The 22514-nt window shown below is 37.6% G+C and overlaps 1 protein-coding gene across 2 annotated transcripts in view; it reads left to right on the forward strand.

Moving 5' to 3' along the window:
* The first annotated feature begins 1594 nt into the window (after positions 1–1594).
* The window catches only part of LOC106162317 (CD5 antigen-like), a 30535-nt gene continuing 9615 nt past the window's right edge, over positions 1595–22514 (forward strand). Inside the window, exons 1-4 of one of the 2 annotated variants that reach the window (XM_087018832.1) lie at positions 1598–1721; positions 13453–13506; positions 20617–20808; positions 21059–21199. In XM_087018832.1, coding sequence (XP_086874958.1) covers positions 1664–1721; positions 13453–13506; positions 20617–20808; positions 21059–21199 — 445 coding nt within the window. In that variant the 5' untranslated portion in view covers positions 1598–1663. Of the gene's footprint in view, positions 1722–13452; positions 13507–20616; positions 20809–21058; positions 21200–22514 lie in introns of both variants that reach the window. The other variant, XM_087018833.1, reaches the window with a different exon arrangement.

Raw genomic sequence — 22514 nt, forward strand, 5'->3', positions numbered from 1 at the left:
AAATCAGTCTGTCCAGTTTTGTCGATGAGTATTTTATTTATTAATTTCCGAATAAACACTTAATTTACTTGTCGCAGTTCTTATTATCTCGATAATTTCGTTGTAATGTTGCAGCAATATTTTCTGTGAACTCTCAGAGGTCAATCATGACGTCTTTTCAAGTCCAAGTCGTATAATTATAACACAAAAATCGATATATAAAAAAAAAAAAACAACTGGATAAGCAACATCACATATGTCATTTTTAATCAGTTACATGCTTCGGTTCAACGTGTTAAAGTGTTAAGTCACAAAAAATATCATGTTTTGCGTGGATACAATTTTGGCTTTAAGTACGTAGCTTACATGAGGTCGAATGACACCGCCTTTGAAAATGGGTCATGGACTTCAATATCAGGCCTACCCAACTACCAGACGCGGCACCTACGGATCCTGAATAAACCGGTATATCACACCACACTGTCCGTTTTCAAGGTGTGTGTCAGATCGCATTACGGAGTATCATACCCCATCACAAATTGTGTAGGCCTTCCTGTCATCCGGGTATCGCGCCTCGTTCTCGTCAAGTAGGAGTCGTATGAATACAACAACATGGCGACAGGCGACTCCCTCAATCTCGTCCATCCCGCTAGCCATGAAAATATTTAACCCCCGACAGAATATGCTTCCGCTATCAAAATTAGGTCTACTTTTCTAAATTAATATATAAGTTTGCAAGTTCTTATTTACAAAACATCATTGGCTATGTTCGAACCTAAATTTTATGTTAAAAAATTGCGGTATTGTCAGATTTTTAGCATAAACAAGGAAAATTGCAGCAGCGCATGAATCTAGATGAGATGCACTACTTGCCAACCCCGCTTAGGCTCATCGCTATCACATCGCGCGCCATGCAAAATGGGTGAAGTGGCTGATACTCTGTAATGCGATCTGACACACACCTTGAAAACGGGTAGTGTGGTCTGATATACCGGTTTATTCAGGATCCGTAGGTGCCGCGTCTGGTAGTTGGGTAGGCCTGAATATTATTGCATGAGATTTTGCACAAATAAACCATCTATTGTTTATCCAATGATGCCCAAAGGCAAGTGGTTTCTTCAAAGAATAACTACGAAAAGCGTTATAATCTTGAAATTCATTTATTTTATCTCAAATGAGTTATATTTCGGATATCTGTTAATTCCTATGCACGATGGTGGAAGTGACCGTCCTGTGCTAGTTACCCTAACTTATCCTTGCAAAATCGAGCCTCCAATATTCCTCGCAAACTGCGCTTTATTCACAGCCTCCCAAAGAGGTATTAAAATTTATGTCATTCGCATAATTAAGCCAATGCGCAACAGAGTATCTTCACAATTCCATTCGCAAGTGGACATTTTGGTTTTTCAATAGACCTCCCACCTCACTCTTTCAGCAATTTTGACCTATAATTCAGTGAAGTTTAGTTTACCTTTTGAGTTTCTCTAAAGTACGGTCAATAGTCTTTGAGAAGTATTCTTTACGTGACCCACATTATGCTCCGGTATTGTTCAGTGCGGTACAATATCAAAGCGAACAAGTGGCCATTTTGTTGCAAAGCGTGCTGATATCGGAGGTGTGTTCTCCATATATATCGATCGTTACGCTCCCTTACAACGCAGCTTTAAAAAGGTGTCATGCGCAGATGCATGCCATCGAAAGGAGTAAGATTTACCTGGCTGAGGTGAAGATGTGGCGATTGAACATCCAGTAGTAATAAAAACCCGGCAGCCTTACTAAAAAAGTGGCAGAGCTATTAAAAAACGCCATAGTAAAGTGGCAGAGCTATTAAAAAATGTGACAGGGCAATTATTTTATTTATTTGTTTGTTTATTTATGAAAAAGATGCTTATATTCGTTGAAATGGTAGGTGTATACATAAAATTTGAAAGGATATGCGTTTGTTTTAGTTTTTCATTGAATTGGATGAACAAAAAGACGTGCATTCGTTATTATTGATCCAAAAAAGACAGATGGCATTGCACGCGACTTAGTTGAACGCACCTCACAAAGTGTAAACAAACAATATTCCGCTTATGGTCAGCTGAGACTAGTGTAATATTCACAAAGAGAGGTATGCAGGCCAAATACTTAGAGTATTGTGATAGTGTGTGGTTCGCAAACACTTAGTACAGTAGACTGAATCTGCCTTTTACGGTATTTCAATATAGTTGAGTGTAAAGCGGCCAGTATTAAATGAATGACACTGTTTTAATCTAAGCCAGGTAGTATCGTAGTAAAGCTCTATTCCTTTCTCGTGAACCAACTGTTGTAGTCTTCTATTTGTACTTAAACGCCGCATCAAATACTTTTGAATTCTCTAAACCCCTCCAACCTTTTATTCCTAAATGATCGCCTTGGTTTACACAAGCAAATCAATAATGCAGGCGACCAGTGTAAACAATCTGTTTAGATTTGGGCCTTTTGTAGCCACAACTATCACTTCACAACATTTTTTCAATCCAAAGCTAAACATTGGAGTACTCTTCTCTTCCTTTTTTAAAATAATATAAGTATATTTCTCTTTCAAGTCAAAATTTCTCAGCATTTTCCCGACGCAATGCTACTCATTGCTGTATTTTTTTTCTGACCATCTTTAATCATCACTTGTTCTTTAAAGTTAAACAGTGCAGCATTTTTTCTGTCCATCTTTGAACATAAGTGTTTTCCTTGTTAAATTTAAAGTTTAAATTTAAATACATCTTTAAAATTATTCTGCGTTAAAAGTATAATACCCATGCTTACGGCTATTCTGCCTTCTTCAGGGACAAAGATGTAACTTATGATTCTTATTTATAAGATCTATGCGCCGATTTATGATTTGCATTGTCTAATCTGAAGAATAGGGTCATATGTAGAAGTATTTTTTCTCCTTAATATAAGAAACAACAGTTATTGCGTCTGTTTAAAGTTAAACAGTGCGGTATTTTTTCCTGTTTGACTGTGAAAATTAGTGTTTCCTTGTAAAAATGAAACACCAACATAATATGCAGAAGTATTTTTACCTTTAGTATAAGAATCAGCAGATTTTTTTTTTTCTGATTCAAGTTCAACTTTTTTCTGTTCATCTTTGAAAATCAGAAAATGAACCGATGAAAATGTATCACAAGAGATTTTCTACACAAGATCGCGTTAAAACAGTGTAGTTTTTGTCTGCTTAGTCATGTTATAGAACCATAAATTCAAGAAAACACATGTCATATGGATGAAATGTACTTTTATTAGTATACAATCTCTAATCACACGGTGGTAAAAATGACAAACTCTGTCATTGTTTCATTGAACATCACATCTAATGCGTTAAATATTGTTTAGTATTTGAATTGACTTTATATTATACAATTCTTATCAAGGTAGGTATTTACACAGGAGGAGTAATGTAATAAGCTTTTACGTCTTGCTTTTCAAACACGCCTCCTCTGCACAACATTATATTGGATTAACAGCTAGGCAAAATAAGTTTGTTAAGGTAGTGACAGGGGTGAATAATGTACAATCAAATGTCTAAAGGTTGTCTTCGAATAATGTGCAACAGAAATATGTTCTTCCTTAAAATTCTGTTAAATGAACAGCCAAAAATAAGTTTTTCCTTGTCAAGTGAAAAAATGTACACTTAAACGTCTAAAGGTGCAGTGGACACACCGTCTTCTAAAACTTTACGTTTACAATAATAATAACTGAATGCATCTTTTTGCTGTACATATGAATACATGCTATTTTTTAACAACCTTATGCCTCTATTCTCACCACTTCCACTCTTTCTATTCAGCAGTACATCTAAATACTTAGTTTCATCTATGTCATTGTTGTTTCTATTAACACCTTTACAGCTAAATTTCGGCTTTGTTTCTCCCCCAAAACAATAATATGTCTTACTACAAAGGCCAACGATACCGTCGCCAATCCACTCGGCTTTAAATAACCCCGGCGTTCTTTTATCATAGGCCTCGTTTTCTGGTGTATCAGTGCGAGGAAACCAAATATGTTTTTCAGCTTCGTACTGCTTACGCATATCGGGTTTTATCACGGCTTCCAAGCTATCTGCCGAAAAAGCAATGTAGGCGGAATCTGTGTCCATTTCACAATATTGGAAGTCGGACGGATCCACGAACTTAAGCATGAAATCATAATAAAATTCCAACATGCGCAGCTTGGCATACTGATACACCATGACCCCGATTTGAATGGGTAAATCGTATTTGATGACTTTTTTGTTTAGTTCGATCTCATACGTGTCGTCAGTGATTTGATCTAAGCGCCGAAAGCGGGGGTTGTTCACTTTACGAGAGGCCTTAGCTTCACCGCAATATTCCACATCACGGTGTTTTTCTTTATTGGTTACTGTTTTACCGTACCCCGAATTACCAATGAGCTTCATGGTATCGGCTACGATGGCCTTTGTTTTATCTTTGTCCCCCTCTCTGCGAGCATCGCTCACCGCGTTACCAAAATGCTGGAAGCAGGCTTTGGGCGTGTACTCGACTACCTGGTAGATGTAAGAGACGCGAAGACCGTGCTTCACATACCATTTCAAGAGGGGAGTAGCCAATAAAATTTTTTCACCGAAAAAACTGCCTATAAGCGATTTTCTAGGAGCACTCATAATGCCGTTTTCTTCGGCAAAATTTTTCATGTAAGCACCTATGTCATCTCTGGTAATGGTGGCGTTTTTAAAAATGGGTGGCATTTCTGCAAACATGGGTTTGAGTTCAGAGGGGACTTCTATATCACATTCAATAAAACCAAACAACTTGTCGTTGCAAACGGCATGCAAAATTTCTGCAAATTTCAGTTGATGTTTGTTTTCAGTGGGGTGCTTGTACTGATTTACGAACAGTTGCACTTCTGCATTTTCTTTCTGTAATTTTTTCCACTCACACTCCCACATTTCAACCAAATTGTACCCTTGTTCTCGAATGTACTGACTATTTTGATCTGTTTGGATACGCAGTGATTCCATGGATACTTTTTTCGTTTCGTTTATTTCTCTAAATGTGCCGTCCTTGTTTTGGTTTAGATGACAACGGTGGCCATGAAAATAACACCCTTGGTACTGATACACGGTGTTTGTCTCAGAGCAAAAACCATCAACAGGTAGTCGGGGTTGGTAGCCTATGCGTTTTTCAATGTTGTTAAACTGATGCCGGATTTTCTGCCCAGTGTTGTGAGCGATCCAGTCCAACCACATCGTTGCTTCCCTCCCATGGGGATGGGAATATTCGCGTTTATACCCTGATTCTACATGCCTGCGTATAAATGTACCCGTTGGCATGGGTTGCATCAAGCACCACAAGTAAAGAGCATTGGCATCGAAGCCAATTATTTTCTTGCAGAGCTTGGGATCATCTACAGTGGCTTTTCTAATAAAAGTTTTGTTTCTTTCGTGGTAACGGTGAAATATAATACTTGGGCCGCCCACGATGGCATTTTTCAGGAGGTAGTGGAGATCGCTATTTTTGTCATCAAAAAGAGTAAAATAAGCGTCTCCTACGTTTTGAAAGAGGTATTTCAGTGTTAACCCTGGTACACTAATACCATCTTTAAACATATCAATTCCCCTCTCAAGGTAGAAGTCAAACATTTTAGCAACTGCTTCCAGCATAGGTTCAACATCTTTGTTGTTATACCAGGTGAGAAAGTCGCGCATTGTTTCCATATTGTTTTCCTCCCACACCCGTTGGCACAATGCGTAATCCTCCTCACTTATGGTGTTTTGCTTTAATTGTGAGGCAAATGCTTCACGTGGAGGGAGACAAGGGTAGTCGAGTTTATCCAAGGAGTCCATCCATTCATAGGGAAAGAACCCCTTAGATTCTTTGCACTCGAATGCTTTGAGAAACTGACTGTAACTGCACCCAGGTGCTAAATAATTTCTGACATCTAAGATTTTCAAACTATCTGACTTGAGCACCATAAAATTGTTGTTCCGCTTGACTACAAAGCGCAACTTTTCTCTGTTTATCAACGACGGAAAAAACAATGTTTTCATGGCATTCAAATCGTAATGCCCACTATTGAACCCTAATACTGGTAATTCCTTTAAATAGTTGCTAAACCTAGATAACAGTTTTGTTAAATAATGGCCCTTTCTAAGTTCATTAACATCCTCTTCTTCCTCACTCATTTCTATGTCTAATTCTATATCATTCGTGACTTTCGTGTAACCATTTTCAAACACCCACTTAAATTTATCATTCAGTATTACCTTAGCCTCCTGACTAACTTCAATGAGGGCAGCAATAAATTTACCCACAGTTTGGCCAGGATCACCGTCCGATATGAAGCACTTGGGCGTGGTGTGTCCTGGCACATTGCTACAAATACTTACACTCAGGAACTGGTGCTCATGCTCCAAGTGAAGTTTTTCACTGTGTTCGGGGTTGTTTGCTGCCGGTAGCAGGCACTCGATATCAAAGGTTGCCCGATAGGGGTAATATCTATCTTCCTTAGGGATAGCCAGACCGTAATCCGCCAGCTCCTCAAAAATGGTTGGGGGTGTACTGTATGCTTTACCTGGGAAGCGGTGTTCGACGATAGCTTCACATGTCCGTTCGTGACGATGAAGGTCACCTTTATGCTTGAACATTTTGTTGCACTTTGAGCAACAAAAGGACTGGGTGTATTTCCCCATGTCTTTTATGTACGAAAAGTGATTTTCGTACACATTAAGCGACATGGTTTCCTTATACTTGCTCATTGATCGACGCACAAGTTCAGCAAAAGTCGCACCGTCTTCTGTTTCCTGCAACTCGTACACCGTTATGTTGACTTCGAACAAGTCTTCAAGTTTTTTTAGTTGTTTGAGCGACACACCATTAAACCCTTTGATCTTGCACCGCGTCTCGGCTCTGTATTTCTCAAAAAGATGTTTGGTGGTTTTTTCTAGTCCAAGCACTGGCCACCCTCTGTGCAAGGCAAGGCATCTGAACATGCACAAATTGTCTTTATAACAACCATTCTGATCTCCCTGCAATGCGACCAGACCCTTGTTATTTGTGATATAAGACGGTAAAAAGCCACCACTGCCGATCGGATGACCCACGAGCTTGGTCACGTAGAATGTAGCATTAGTAACCATCTCGACTATCCAGCTGGAGTTGGGTCTCTCCTGCCGGGCGCACTCCAAAATATCCCTGACAGTAATGTGCTCAAAGAAACCATTGAGGTCGTCTTTGTTTTGGATTACAAACGGCTCTTCTAGGAAGCAATGGTTGTTGCTACTGGGGTGATAGTAACGCAGTTCCCCGGTCTCGTTGTTTCTTAAGAAAAATCCGTAAGACACATTCAACTTAAAAACAGTCTTTTGGTCTTTTAAAACGGCAGCTAACCCTTCTCGAAGATCGTCAGGGTGAATAGTGGTCAACCGAAAGTTGTACCAGTCTTGCAATTTGTTTCCCCTAGAGAAGCGAGTGCGGATGGAGTTCCAGTGCTGCATGTAGGCGTCGCGTACACGAGGTTCAGTATCAGGAGGAAGAAGACCTTCGGGGATGCTGACTGGGTCAGGGGAAAGGATATTTGCAGCGCCATACCCCATTTGTAGTTTTTTATGAACGATGCTGGAATGAGAATCTGCTTTTCTTTTGTTCGAGGGCCCTGGTTGCGGATGAGCTTCAGCCTGGTGGTTTAGCCGGTCCTTTGGGGTGGCAAATACTTCGGCACACTCGGGGCATCTTAAGGTCGGTTGTTCTAGTCTGGTCGAGTGTAAGCGCATGTGAGTGCTCAACACATCACGTCGACCAAAGCATTTTCCGCACATTGGACAACCGTACGCCTTAGTGTGTGAGGCCCGGTGACGCTTCAGGCTTTCCGAGCGATTGAACGACGCTCCACAGATATCACAGGGATATTGCTCAGCGCCGTGCACCGCCCTGATATGTTTAAGTAGATTACGCTTCTTGGTGAAAGATTTCTTGCAGGTTTCACACTTGTGCTCCATGGTTGCTGCAATGAACATATAACTTGTTATACATACCAGATATAGAACTATGCACTCAAATATGATTGGCTAATGCAAAAATAAATGATCTATATGTTGCAATGAGCAATCCTATTGGTTGATTGTGACATCATATCTAAAAATAGATTTATTTGTGAGGCATTTGATTGGTTGAAATAATATGATACTGCAATTTGATTAATTATGACATCATATCTAAAAATAGATGTGCTTGTGAACATTTGGTTGAAATAATATACTTCTGCAAAATGTCACTCATTCTAAGGTTTCATGATTGATTGTAATAAGACGATACTGCAATTTGATTGGTTGTTTAAAAACAGATGTTTTCTGATTGGTTACTGAAAAGAGTATTAAAACAAACGTTTTAGTTACATCAGACAGTTAAAGAATGGATGACAGTGAAGTGTTCACCGATTGTGCACCTGAAGACAAGCCCTTGTTTTTTGAAGTGCCTTATTGTAGGGAAGAAGATAGAATTCTGAGTTTTCTCAATTGGCCTGGCAAATTATTAATCAATCCTATACCTTTAGCCATCAGTGGGTTTTACAGGGACCCAAATGCCCGAAATACAAACGACGCGGTCCTTTGTTTTAATTGTCGGGTCAGTCTTAGCAACTGGGACCCATTGAGGGATGCGGCTGACATTGAGCATGAACGTCACAGTCCACAGTGTACTATGAATACAGTAGAAAAAAGATTGAAGAATCCACTAAATGTTTCACTGACGCCCGAAAATAGACACGAATTGGTACAGTTGTTTGTCGCACATGAAAAGAAACCAAACTACACGCCCAATACAGTGAAAACACTTTTAAACATAGGCTTTGATGAAGTAGACGGAAACCCTGTAACACCATTTCAAAAGACATACACTCTATTTTAAAAATGCAGTGTTCGAACAGGTGAGCTTCATTTACGCAAAACAGTTGAAATAGGAAGGATGAAAAGAAGACACACTGATAAAAAGAACCGTAGAAGTAAGGGACACGCGGGAGAAGACCCAGGAAAACTCTATCATAACCCTGCTAGTCTAGAAAACACGATAAAACTGAGCCATGATGCACACAAAATTAAAAAGAAAACTACACGTACACGAAAAAAGTTATTGTCCAAACGAGGTGCACAAACAAGGCAGCGATTTCAAGCTGACGATAAATGGCAAGCGGGTGATCACAACATGGCAAAATATAATTGCTTGTCAGCATTGCTTGATATATTTTCAACATACGCATGGGCCGTTGATATAATCGAAAAGAGCAGATCATTGAAAAGAGTGCACCCGAAGATAAATAGACCATTACCCCTCAATCAAATGCTGAGACAGAATTTACAAATAGGAAATTTCAATCACACCTTAAACAGCAAGGGATAGCTTGAAGTCTGAAAGAAGTTGAGAACTAAAGGCCACGTTATTGACTAAGAATTAACACTACGAATATGACCCAGGCTTCAACCAAGAAAACAAGTAATAAAAAGAGAATTCGAATTTAGTTTAATTCGAAAAACCGATAGGGTATTTAGTTTGTGTGACTACCAGAAATATATTAACTTATATCGCAAAACCAAGTTTAAAAATGTATAAGTATCTGCAACTATTTAGTTCAACCCGAAAAAGCGATAGGGTATTTATAGTTTGTGTGACCACCATAACTAATATCACGAAGTCGAGTTTTGAAAAAATATGCAATCAACACAATGTGTATCTTGCTTGGGCTCAAAGGTGTTTTGTATAACTGCATCGCTTCACCACCGTGTAAATAACACGTCGTACGGGTATGCCACATTATATTTTAAAGTGTTAAAACGGGCCCAAATATCAACAGAAATGTAAAATGCAGTTTCGATAGCATGACTAAATAAAATAGATATAAAATTATATAATGAGTTTTGTAAAATATAAAAACTGATTGTGGTTTCAAATGTTTAATTTTGACAACAAAACAAATGTAAAATGATCTTAACAGATCAAAACATAAAAATCTCCATGGTAAAAAAACTTAAGCGAGCTTCATTGTACATGAACAGAATTTTAAGTGTCCGTGGAAAAATATTTTTAAAAGGTTAAAGATTAACAGCAGAGTTGAAAATAAATCCTAACAATCGTTATGACCAGTAAGCATTCTTACATAAGTTGCTTATCTTATTTTAACTTATAACTGTTGTTGAAACAAAACTTAAACTCTTACGTTTTATGTTTGAACGTTTTTCATTTCAACTGTAATTTTAGTCCCCTTCTAAATTATTAACTAAGAACAATATGAGGTATAAGTTTTTACTTAATTTTAAGTTTCTTTTAACGCTGTACATGTTCAGGTTATAATTTATAATCAACTATTATTCCACACATTGCCTGGAAAAAATGCTAGTTATAGAAATTAAACATACATTGATTTTCTATTCCTTGCTATAATAAAAAAGAACCTACCTTGTATCAGAACTTAAATATTAATCGAATAATTGGTCCTTCCTCTACTGCCTGTGCGTCTTGTACTGTTCGCAGCTGTAGTATGCTGTATGGATAAGCCCTGTCCCAGCTATATAACGAGCTATATACACACGTCTGGGCTTGTTTCTTCAAATTTAGCAAGCTTGCCCAAGCATGTTCCCGTTTATTCAAATGAAATCAGCTGTTCAACAAACAAATGACCGGTCAGATGAAATAAGCCTGGTTTCAGCTATATAGCGTTCAAGATCATGACCAGGCATGTTCTGTTTGCTCAAGCAATACACACAAATACTCCTTTGGCCATTCAGCGTTATTCAAAGTGTTGCTATTGTAGCACATATAAACGCGTAACGATGGTATTGTCTCCTACTATAGTTGCTACGCGAGGTAGAGATTACAATACATTCCACTTATTCATGTCATTCTTTACTTAATCCCTCCGCATTCTCCAGTCCCTCCCTGAATATCAATTACCAGCATTACCAACATTTTCTGGGACCAACTTACGAGTTCTATATCTATTTACTGCTTGTGATTTTATTTTTCTGCAACTAGATTTAATTTATAGGATTTATTAAGAATTTATTGTATCTTACACACCAGTACGTACTGGTGAAAATGTACTTAGGAATATAACTATAATTCGGTATGGAATCATAAGATTAAACATTACAGGTTATTAAAACTCAACTTGTTAACTACTTGATAATTACAAGATTTCACATTGAACTGCAACATGACATCTATAGCTGAGCACGATCTTAACATAAACTCTATATTACATTGTGACAACTATACAAATTAGGGTGCTAGATGGGAGAAGCCATCCTTTTGTCATAAACTTTTTCGATAAAGTGTTTACTGAAGAATTTCACAGACTAATTGAAAGTTTTGTGAAGTACAGCTCAATCTTGTGTAGAAATTAAAAAGTTATAAGTTTAGATCACATAAACCTACACAAACCCTCCTATAGTGACAGTTAAATCATCTGAAAATATTATCAGACAATCTCCATTTACAACCCAATGATCAATCCATAGATAGTTTAACTCATTAATTTCACACACTTTATGTTTAGGAAACGTATTTGCACAAAGTTTATTGTATTCTTGGTTAATGTGATTAGTTTAAGTTAGAACAGAGGTTTGCTCACAACGGTAAAATGGTGATAATAAATTGCTATACGACATATTAAATGTTAGATGTGACTGAGATTTTTATCTAAAAGCAATAACTTCTGAGCACGGATACATAAAATATGTACACTTATTTTATCGCGCTGTTAATCCAACAGAACGGTGTGTAACAGACGCATGTTTGCAGATCATAACAACTTACAAGCTCGACGGGAAAGCTTATTACATAACTCTACTTGTGTTATACCTACCTTGGCAAGCTTTCGCTCTTTACTTAAAGTCAATCCTGCTCAACAGTTAGCGCATTAGATGTGATGGTCAATGTAACAGAGAGTTTGTCAATTACCACCGTGTGCACAGAAATGAAGAATACTAATAAATGTACATTTTATCCATATGACATGTGTTTTCTTGAATTTATGGTTCTATAACATGACTAAGCAGACAAAAACTACACTGTTTTAACGCGATCTTGTGTAGAAAATCTCTTGTGGTACATTTTCATCGGTTCATTTTCTGGTAATTGAATTTCAAAGATGAACAGAAAAAAGTTGAACTTGAATCAGAAAAAAAATCTGCTGATTCTTATACTAAAGGTAAAAATACTTCTGCATATTATGTTGGTGTTTCATTTTTACAAGGAAACACTAATTTTCACAGTCAAACAGGAAAAAATACCGCACTGTTTAACTTTAAACAGACGCAATAACTGTTGTTTCTTATATTAAGGAGAAAAAATACTTCTACATATGACCCTATTCTTCAGATTAGACAATGCAAATCATAAATCGGCGCATAGATCTTATAAATAAGAATCATAAGTTACATCTTTGTCCCTGAAGAAGGCAGAATAGCCGTAAGCATGGGTATTATACTTTTAACGCAGAATAATTTTAAAGATGTATTTAAATTTAAACTTTAAATTTAACAAGGAAAACACTTATGTTCAAAGATGGACAGAAAAAATGCTGCACTGTTTAACTTTAAAGAACAAGTGATGATTAAAGATGGTCAGAAAAAAAATACAGCAATGAGCAGCATTGCGTCGGGAAAATGCTGAGAAATTTTGACTTGAAAGAGAAATATACTTATATTATTTTAAAAAAGGAAGAGAAGAGTACTCCAATGTTTAGCTTTGGATTGAAAAAATGTTGTGAAGTGATAGTTGTGGCTACAAAAGGCCCGAATCTAAACAGATTGTTTACACTGGTCGCCTGCATTATTGATTTGCTTGTGTAAACCAAGGCGATCATTTAGGAATAAAAGGTTGGAGGGGTTTAGAGAATTCAAAAGTATTTGATGCGGCGTTTAAGTACAAATAGAAGACTACAACAGTTGGTTCACGAGAAAGGAATAGAGCTTTACTACGATACTACCTGGCTTAGATTAAAACAGTGTCATTCATTTAATACTGGCCGCTTTACATTCAACTATATTGAAATAACGTAAAAGGCAGATTCAATCTACTGTACTAAGTGTTTGCGAACCACACACTATCACAATACTCTAAGTATTTGGCCTGCATACCTCTCTTTGTGAATATTACACTAGTCTCAGCTGACCATAAGCGGAATTTTGTTTGTTTACACTTTGTGAGGTGCGTTCAACTAAGTCGCGTGCAATGCCATCTGTCTTTTTTGGATCAATAATAACGAATGCACGTCTTTTTGTTCATCCAATTCAATGAAAAACTAAAACAAACGCATATCCTTTCAAATTTTATGTATACACCTACCATTTCAACGAATATAAGCATCTTTTTCATAAATAAACAAACAAACAAATAAAATAATTGCCCTGTCACATTTTTTAATAGCTCTGCCACTTTACTATGGCGTTTTTTAATAGCTCTGCCACTTTTTTAGTAAGGCTGCCGGGTTTTTATTACTACTACATCCTAATTTTGTTGGCCATTTCATGGATTCCCGTGGACATTCAAGGTCAAAGTAAGTACATATTATTAATCTTAAATAAGACTATATCTGAATCACAGAGGCTGATGATAAAACTAGTGCATGCAACTTTTTGTTTGCAACTTGAAGTACTCTGTAGGCATAAAAAGTTGGAGAGTATGGTCGCGATGATTAATGGCATGGATTGCGGCTCTTTGTAAAGTTAATAATAATAATAATAATAATAATAATAATAATAATAATAACAATTTTGATTTGCAATCAAATGGTTCGATGGTACATATACAATACAACATTGGTCAAAAAGGTTGTCCCATCCCCATTTCCATGTACTTTTATTTACAAATAATCACCTCTAAGTTGTAAATTGTTAGAAATAGTGCTTTTTATTTCAGATACCGTGTCTACCATGATTAAGGGATAAAAATACAAAATAGTGGTGAAAATATACACGTTTTATACCATTTAGTCAAATTTAAAACAGGTACCCCCTCAAATCCAAGGAAGTTGGTTTTGATGCAGAATTAAGTTATTTCTTGTATCCCATTGATGGTCAAATGAGGGCCGTAGACATGTTCAAAAATGCCTCTTGGAAGTTGGTGTGCAGGATAATATCGCCTGAGGTGTTAGATCAGTCCGCATTTGGAGAACATTCCAAGCCCATGGTATTAGTACGTTGTTCCTTTTGGAACAAAACGTAACAGGGGCATTTTACTGTAACATTCTCAACAGATAGCTCACTCCATTTGCAAGAGGTGACTTTAGGATGCTACAGACATCATTGTGACAACGCAGTTGCTCACAGCTCTCGTCTGGCAAGCGATTTGTTGCAGAAACACGGGGCTCTGAGGATGGGTCAACCGTCTTTTAACCCTGATATTAATCGTACTGAGCACCTGTGACATAATTTGGAGTGAGCAATGCATAGGAGAATCAATTTCCAAATAATCTGGACCAATTCCGCCACGCTGTTTAAGCAGAATGGGACAATATCCCACAAAACAGAATTTAACCCTTGTTAAAGACTTGTCGCGCCGCCTACAGGAGATAATTGCAGTACGCGGCAGACACACACGCTATTAGGCACGTGACCTTTAAAGAGCACACCCTCATGCTAATTGTGTGTAAATTTGGTGACATTTGATGGCCTCTTTTCAATTTAATAGACATTTCTTTACATCTGAAGAAATCACAGTGAAACATTGGATTTGAGGGGGCACCTGTTATAAATTTGACTAAATGGTATAAAATGTGCATATTTTCACCACTATTTTGTATTTTCTGAACCAATAATCATGTTAGACATGGAATCTGGAATAAAAAGCACCGTTTATAGCAAATTACATCTGTGAGGGGATCATTTGTAAATATAAGTACATGGAAATGGGGATGGGACAACCTTTTTGACCAATGTTGTATATTTTTAAGAACTGCATTGTAATTGAATTTTGGAGGTATTTGTTGAAACATGAAATTGCTAAACATAATTTTCATGGATGCCCTTTGAAAAGGCTTCTGGTGATATAGGACCTACATAAACAATTCTAGGCCTTATTATAAATAGGCCAAAATGTCATGAGTAGACAGACAAGTTTTACAAGATTAATTAGTTGATTGGGTATGGGATACAGCATTCATATCGCCTAGAGTTCTATTTGCAATATGTCTTGATGCTATTCACTCAATATGAAGCGTTTCTAGCGTAGATCCACTTTTTGTTCTTTTTTCTAACTGTCATTTTTCAAAAAAAGTGGATGAGAATAAATAGTATGCAAGGTGAACCATGAATATTCTCTAGTTCATTTATTCAGCATAATAGTAGATGGTGCATATAACGAAAGCTTGGGCGTTTCAATTATTTCATTTTTCATTTTGACATATTATAATATTTTCATCGTCCATGACTGTATTCCCACAGATTTTTAGATCGATCTATCCCCGTGGGGAGTCTCACTAGATTGCTGTCAGCCTGACCGACTTAAACGTCTTCTAAAAGCTGTAAGGGGGTAATTAACTTTTGTGCACGCTCTGCTCCCGGAAGCTGATAGCAATTTAGAGTGAACTCTCAGGGAGTTAGGTCGATCCAGATGGGTCGATCTAAGTCTGTGGGAACCAAGTCTAAGTGTGGGTAATATTTGAACATAATTACTCGGGCGTTCTTGCCCATGTGCCTATTTGGTTATGATGTATTTAATCCTCTGAATGACTTTCATTGAATAATCCAACCTTCTGGCAATTCAGCCTGTCAAAAATCCCCCCTGTGCCTACCGCTTGGCAAAAGAAAAATGTAACCCTCCCAACTAGAAGCAGCATATTAAAATGTTACTGGGTTTAGTATTCATTTCAGTTAGATTATCTCAAGGTTTAATAAAAGTACACATTGTTCCTTGGCCACCATCAGCTAATGATGTTCACTTCAGTAGAGGACAGCGACGCAACTGGTCTGAAAATGTGTCTCATTAATAAGCGTGGGGTCAGATAAGATTCACCTGAAAATCAGATCTAATCATTTGAGTTGAATTTTAGGCCCTTTACTTTTCAGACGCACTTCTGATATCTGTCGTTTTGCAAATATGGCAAGGTAGGGGGTTATTGACTTTATGGGTAAAACTGATTAAGTTATCGCCATTTTGAATCAGGGACTGACAGACTTGAAACTGTGTCGAGTAAACAAGTTCAGGGTCAGGTTAAGTACATCCCATAAAACTGTCCTTAACAGCAGTAAGAAAATGGGCCTAATACAGTGTATGTGAGTACACTATTTTCTGTTAATGTCAAACAAAAAATATTATAATCTCTGGCTATAAGACCTATTTTCCGCTAAAATAAATAAATAAATAAATAAATAAATAAATAAATAAATAAATAATAATAATAATAATAATAAAGTTTTCATCGAATTTTTGAAAGTGAACTAGGCATTTTATTTGCTTGGACAAATAAAAAGATGAACGGATTTACGTTCGTTTTCCGCATTGAATTTCGCTTATTAATTTGCAAAATAAAATTACACGTGTCCACATTAGTTCTATGGCAGCAGTTCTGTTCACATATAAATGCTCACCCATTCGATGCATAAAAAGTTAATGTCACTGATGCAAGTTAATTAATGTGACTGAGTAAAGTGGGTATATAAACAGGAGATAATGCTGGGACTGAATTCAGCACATGTTAGATCCAGCTTTTCATCCGGATTCCTCATCACAAAAATAACTATAAATGCGTCTTATACAGGCAAGAAGCCTACCAGGTTACCTGTACCTGCATCTAGGAGTGCGTCAAGACACTCGTACTCAGGTACTTAGCCTTAAAGATGCATACAAAGTCAATTTTTGTCACAAAAACCAACCAAATGCCAGCATATAGTTTCAAGTAGTAGAACTAAGAGAATTACCAAAAGGCATTGTTTAATTTTACCCGAAAATGATGTTTGAACGGATTTTTCTGCTGGCATTCTTAGCTGTATGTCAATGGGGCAGGAAAGTAGGTCATGAAAGTAGGTTAAATTTACAACCAAAAATTTAAAGAAAGCAGCAGTCTAAAGGTCTTTTATGGCTGATCGAGTGATCTATTCAGTTTATCCCTTGGCATGTCGAATTTATTTGAGTCATTTAAGAACTCAGTAGAAGTGGTTTACATGTGTTACTGGATATCCACGCATCACCGATGCTCGGTTCGTACAGTGTATGTACCTTTAAATCTCGGAGTTTTTGTGAAGTGGATTTTATTCTTAAAGTCGGATGGCCCACGTAACACCTACAGGTGCGTGCACAACAAATAGCGAATCCAGAGCTTGTGTGCATCAGGCCCTAGGAACCATTACCAGTGCATAGTAAGACGTAGAGCAGAGAGCATGTAGACATGTCGAATGTTTGTTGTATTAATCACTTTTCATCACAGAAATAAGCAGATTATAATATCAAATCCTTCACAAAACGTGCTGAGAGGTTTAGACGTGATAAATGGCTGATAGCTACATTGTATATCAACAAGGCAAGGATGGACAGAGTTAACAGATATACATGTATACTTCACAGTGCTTCCCAATTTCTTACACTTAAATTTTTATATAGCGATTTCTTAAAACTTCTGACAATTTTATCATTAAATTGTACTCTAAATAAAAATTTCATTTTTGAGATCATCTACATATACATGCGGTGCATGAACTACTGTAGTACCGGGTACATTGCAGCTGTCTCATTTTAGGCATGTATATATGCACATTATCCCCTATTCACATTTACACTAGTAATCGGTTTGTTAAGTTTCACTTTTTTCATGTCAAACTCCCGATGTGTAGTAATCTGTTATTTTTCAAGACAGAATACCAAGGTTTTCAGATAAATATGATTATTTCTAGATACCGGGTACATGCATGGTGTCTAAAGGAGCCCTGGTGATACGTTTTATGTGCCTAAATCACGTAATTATGAAAGCACTGGTGTGTACTGAAACTGTTTTGAAAGATTACTATACTTGGTTCATTCAGATATTTAAAAAGCGATGTGCAGTGTTAAGTTCAGGTCCATGTGGCCAGTATGCGTTGCCAGTCTTCTGCAACACATTTATTGCTTATCAAATGCATTAAAAACTACGAGGGCATTGAAAAAGTGGAAATGGTTTTTGCAGCGTATTATTTGAAATTTGGCATGCAAGCGTTTGGTTTTACAGTGCGTAAAATGAGTTAAGCAACGTTTGACAAATATGTTCATATGTGCCAGAATGGAGTGAAAAAGCAACCATTGCTAGACAGACTATTTTGTCATACGGAACGGTGCACGATTTCAAAGAGCTATGGGCAGATTGATGTGCTTACAGAGAGGCCACCCCCAATCTATCGAAATTTTACCATCAGGGTACGGGACTCGCTGATGTGCTGTTCCGATTAACAAAAACACCCATCCGTTTAGAATGAGGGGCAAATAGCCACTAGAAAGCGTTTTAAACCTCCAGTGAACATCAAACTTGTTTTAGCAGGTTAGAATACCAGACGACCGCCGAAGAAGCCACTGTAAAGAGCCGTCTTTCTCTCTAATGAATTGCAGACCATAACCGTATCCGGGTAGAACACTGAAATCGCGTGTCTTTCTTTATTGAGACATCTTGAAGAGGCCAAGGACGAAGCATGTGCCGCATCTAAAGTGACTAGTGTTATTGACAGTGGCAGTATTTAGCAACTACAGACTTGACATTTAATATGGAATATTTCAGTTTCGAATGTATGAGGTGAAAATGCGTTTTTTTTCACAAACTCCGATCTCATATACGATATGTGAATGGAGGAGTGTGTAGTCAGGTGTGTCGCTACCAATTAGCTGATTACCAGGTTTGTTGCGCTGCTGCATTATGTAATATGCAGTGATTTAATTGGGTAGTGCTCCTTTGGGCAGGTCAAAGCTTGGCTTTGGCAAAGCATGGTTTTGTCAAAAAAAGTATCCATATGTCGGCAACTACTTCATAGAAAAATTTAAAATTTTGCATGCAAGTGATCGGGTTTGCAGTGTGTAAAATGAGCTATGCGGTGCTTTATAAAATTTGTTTATCTGTGGCAGAATGGCGCGAAAAAGACGGGCATTGCCAACCAGGTAATAGCGCCAAACGAAACGGTCCGCACAGTTTTACAGAGTAATGACCAGACTGATGTACCTACACAGAGGCCACACCCAATGTATTGAAATCTTACCACCAGGGTACAGGACCCACTGTCTTTCGAGAAATGCTGTTGCAACTAAACAAAAACCACCTAGTCCGTTCAGAATGAGGGGTAAATTACCACCAAAACGCATTTTCAAGACCCTTAGCGAACACCAAACTTGTTTTAGCAGGTTAGAATACCAGACGACATCCAAGGAACCCACTGTAAAAAGCAAAACATCGTTGTATGTTTCTCTATTGAATTCGGGACCTTTCTGGATCGAACACTGAAATCTCGTGGCATTCTTTATTGAGGTCAGATTTCACCTGTACCGCTCAACAGTCAAAACAGAGTTTACAGACATACAGAGAAGGCCAACGACGAAGCGTGTGTCGCTTCTAAAGTGACTAAGGTCATTAACAGCATCAGTATTTGGAGTGGATACCACATTGGTGCCAAAACACCAATGGTAGTCATCGACGATAACCTGAACCAGATCAAATAAAGAAATAATCTGGGAACCACTTGGCAATCATTTGATAGTGGACAACTAACGAACAATTTTAGGTTGCACGGTGAGATTGCCGGTTCACACAGAGCACTTTTAATTGTAGTTTACGTACAGAACCAAGGGAATGAGCCACTACCTTGGTTATCAAAATCGCCATATTTGAACCACATAGACAATATGTGGGTAGGCCATTACTCTCCGAATCAATGGCCAACATGTCCTACAACAAAACTGGCCCAAATTGGGCAGATTTCGACCGTTGCCTGGAATGTTATTCCAGATTGAACTTTAAAAACCTATCCCAAGGAATGCCTTGCCACTTGAGAGCGCTGGAAGCAGCCAGAAGATGTCAGGCGTAACAGCGACCGTCACTGTGACTAGACACTGACATGAGGGTCCTTTGTGGAGCGTTTAACTCTTTTACAGACAATAATTTGGAAAATGTGGAGGTCCAAAATATCCCTTTTAATGGTTGTCGTATGACATAGAATAGGCAATGTGTTTTTGTTTGCTTCTCTAGCGAATTCCATTAACGAACTGATGTCACAATGACATCAAAGAGATAATTAAAAGTTATTAAAACACGATTTTAATCCTTATTTTCATTTATCAGTCTGCAAAACAGGAAAAAAACTGATGAAAAATGATGTGGAAAAAATATTCCATATTAAATGTCAAGTCTGTATTTAACAACTAAAAGGACATTTTTAAAAAAAACTCTGCAATAATCTTTTACGATATGAACACCGAGGGTAGGCGTCTATTAATCTTACATGGTCTTTTGGTAAGAACAGTTTCCAGAATAATTGCGAAAAAACTGCTGTTTTGATGAAAACTTATCATATTTTCATATTTTCATGAGCTGTTTACAATGCGTTCATTGTGAATTGTGAAGAGTTTTTATCACTTTCACAATCATACTAGTACAAAGCAGCAAGATTGTATTGCTTTCTGACTGTGTGAGGTAAAATAACTTTCTTCTTATACTTTGCAGCTGGCGATGGTGCCGTTCGCCTGGTGAACACAAGTAGCCCCTACGAAGGCCGTGTTGAGGTGTACTATGCCGGGGAGTGGGGACGTGTGTGTGACTACAACTGGGGTTTAAATGATGCTAAAGTGGTTTGCAGGCAACTTGGATTGACTGGGGCCCATACGTCTTTTAAAGGCTGGAGTCCCAGAGGCACTGGTAAGTCGACAATTGTGGTTATTCATCAATACGTAAATGTGTTTTTTCTATCTTTTATTTCTATGGAAAGTGGGGATGTATAATTTTCCTGAGTTTAAGTTGAGATGATTTGTCATTTATTCAAATTAGTCATGAAGAAAGCATATTACGGGTTGCAACAAATACATATATTTACAAATGGCGTTCATAGTCCATCATCATTCCCACCAACAGTGTCTTAATTGTCCGGTAAACGTTATTTCTGACTCAGGTAAATACTGGCTGTATAATGTAAACTGTACAGGAACAGAATCCAATCTAACCCAATGCACCCATGGTGGCGTTGGCAGCATCAATACCGGCAATTGTGGTCAGAGTGGTTTCAACGACGCTGGGGTAATATGCCATGGCGGTGAGACACACATTAATATTATATATATATATATATATATCCTTTTGGACTGTTGAGAAAATTACTTCTAGCTTCATGCAAAAACGGCTTTATATAGATTGTTTTTTCTTATTATGCCCTTGAATATTCATAAACGTACAATCTATGGCAGATCTCATTGATTCTGCTGGTATCCAAAGTTATAATGTCTGAGCCCGTTTTTCGACCTGCATTGTCAGGATTTGGGAAGGGGGTCCGTGGATACGAAACCGACCCCCCCCCCCCCCCTTGGCGTGGGGCTCGGCGCCCGCTTAAGGTCCCCGAAAATAATTGGTATTTTAGAGAGCGAATGGCGCCATTTGGTACGGATAAAAAGTATGATTCTGGGTCTTCTGGTAGACGGTCAGATTTTTAAGTTTACTTTGACAAGTATCTATTTTTTCTGTCGGAAGACGGTCAAAAATGGAGGATGGTAACAAAGATAATTTGAAAGACTGTCAGGAAATATCTCTGGATCCGCCCCTGAATGTATATATTTCTTAGCACTAGTGTCTCATCACTTTCACCTGGATCTCAGATGTAACGAAGTCTGCACGTGGCCCTTATCAAACACGATTTATGATCGTATGTTGCCCTATGTTCTGTGAAGATTACTTCATCTAAAAATATGATCTGCTTTCTTTTGAGCAGATATCTTTGTCACGGCACTCATTTTGTAAATCAACACTGTAACCCTTCCAAAACTTTTAATATTATAAATAAGGAAAGGTTAAATGAAAACATACCATTTAACACACCATGTAAGTTTCTCAAACATGCGTGTTTGTTTTTATCTAAAGAGTCTAGTACTCAGACATATTGGTCAGAAAATCGGCTGACACGAAGCATGAGATGCATTCAGGATGCATATGAAGTCAATTTTTTGCTGCAAAAACCAACCAAATTAATGCCGGCAAATAGATTCAAATTGTATAACTAAGCTTATTACCATAATACACTGTTTAATATCACCCAAAAATGATATTTGAACCTTTTTTTTATTCTGCAAGCTTTCTATGCTGTAAATACATGGAGCAAAAAAGTAGGTCACATAAGTAGGTTAGATTTCTGACCAAAATTGTAAAGGCGGGTGTAGTCTAAAGGGTTTTTTTATGGATGATTGAGTGATTTATTCATGTCGACTTTACTTGAGTCGCATAAGAAACTAGTAGAAGTGGTTTATATGTATTTTAATTAAAATTAAAATGAAAAAAAAGGGAATTCACGCTCCATCGATGCTCGGTTCATATGTACCTTTAAAATAAATATAACATTAAATGCTCGATTTGAGCGGTGC

This window comes from Lingula anatina, chromosome 8 (genome assembly GCF_051362555.1).
Source record: "Lingula anatina isolate TDL-2025a chromosome 8, LinAna3.0, whole genome shotgun sequence".
Taxonomy (NCBI): domain Eukaryota; kingdom Metazoa; phylum Brachiopoda; class Lingulata; order Lingulida; family Lingulidae; genus Lingula; species Lingula anatina.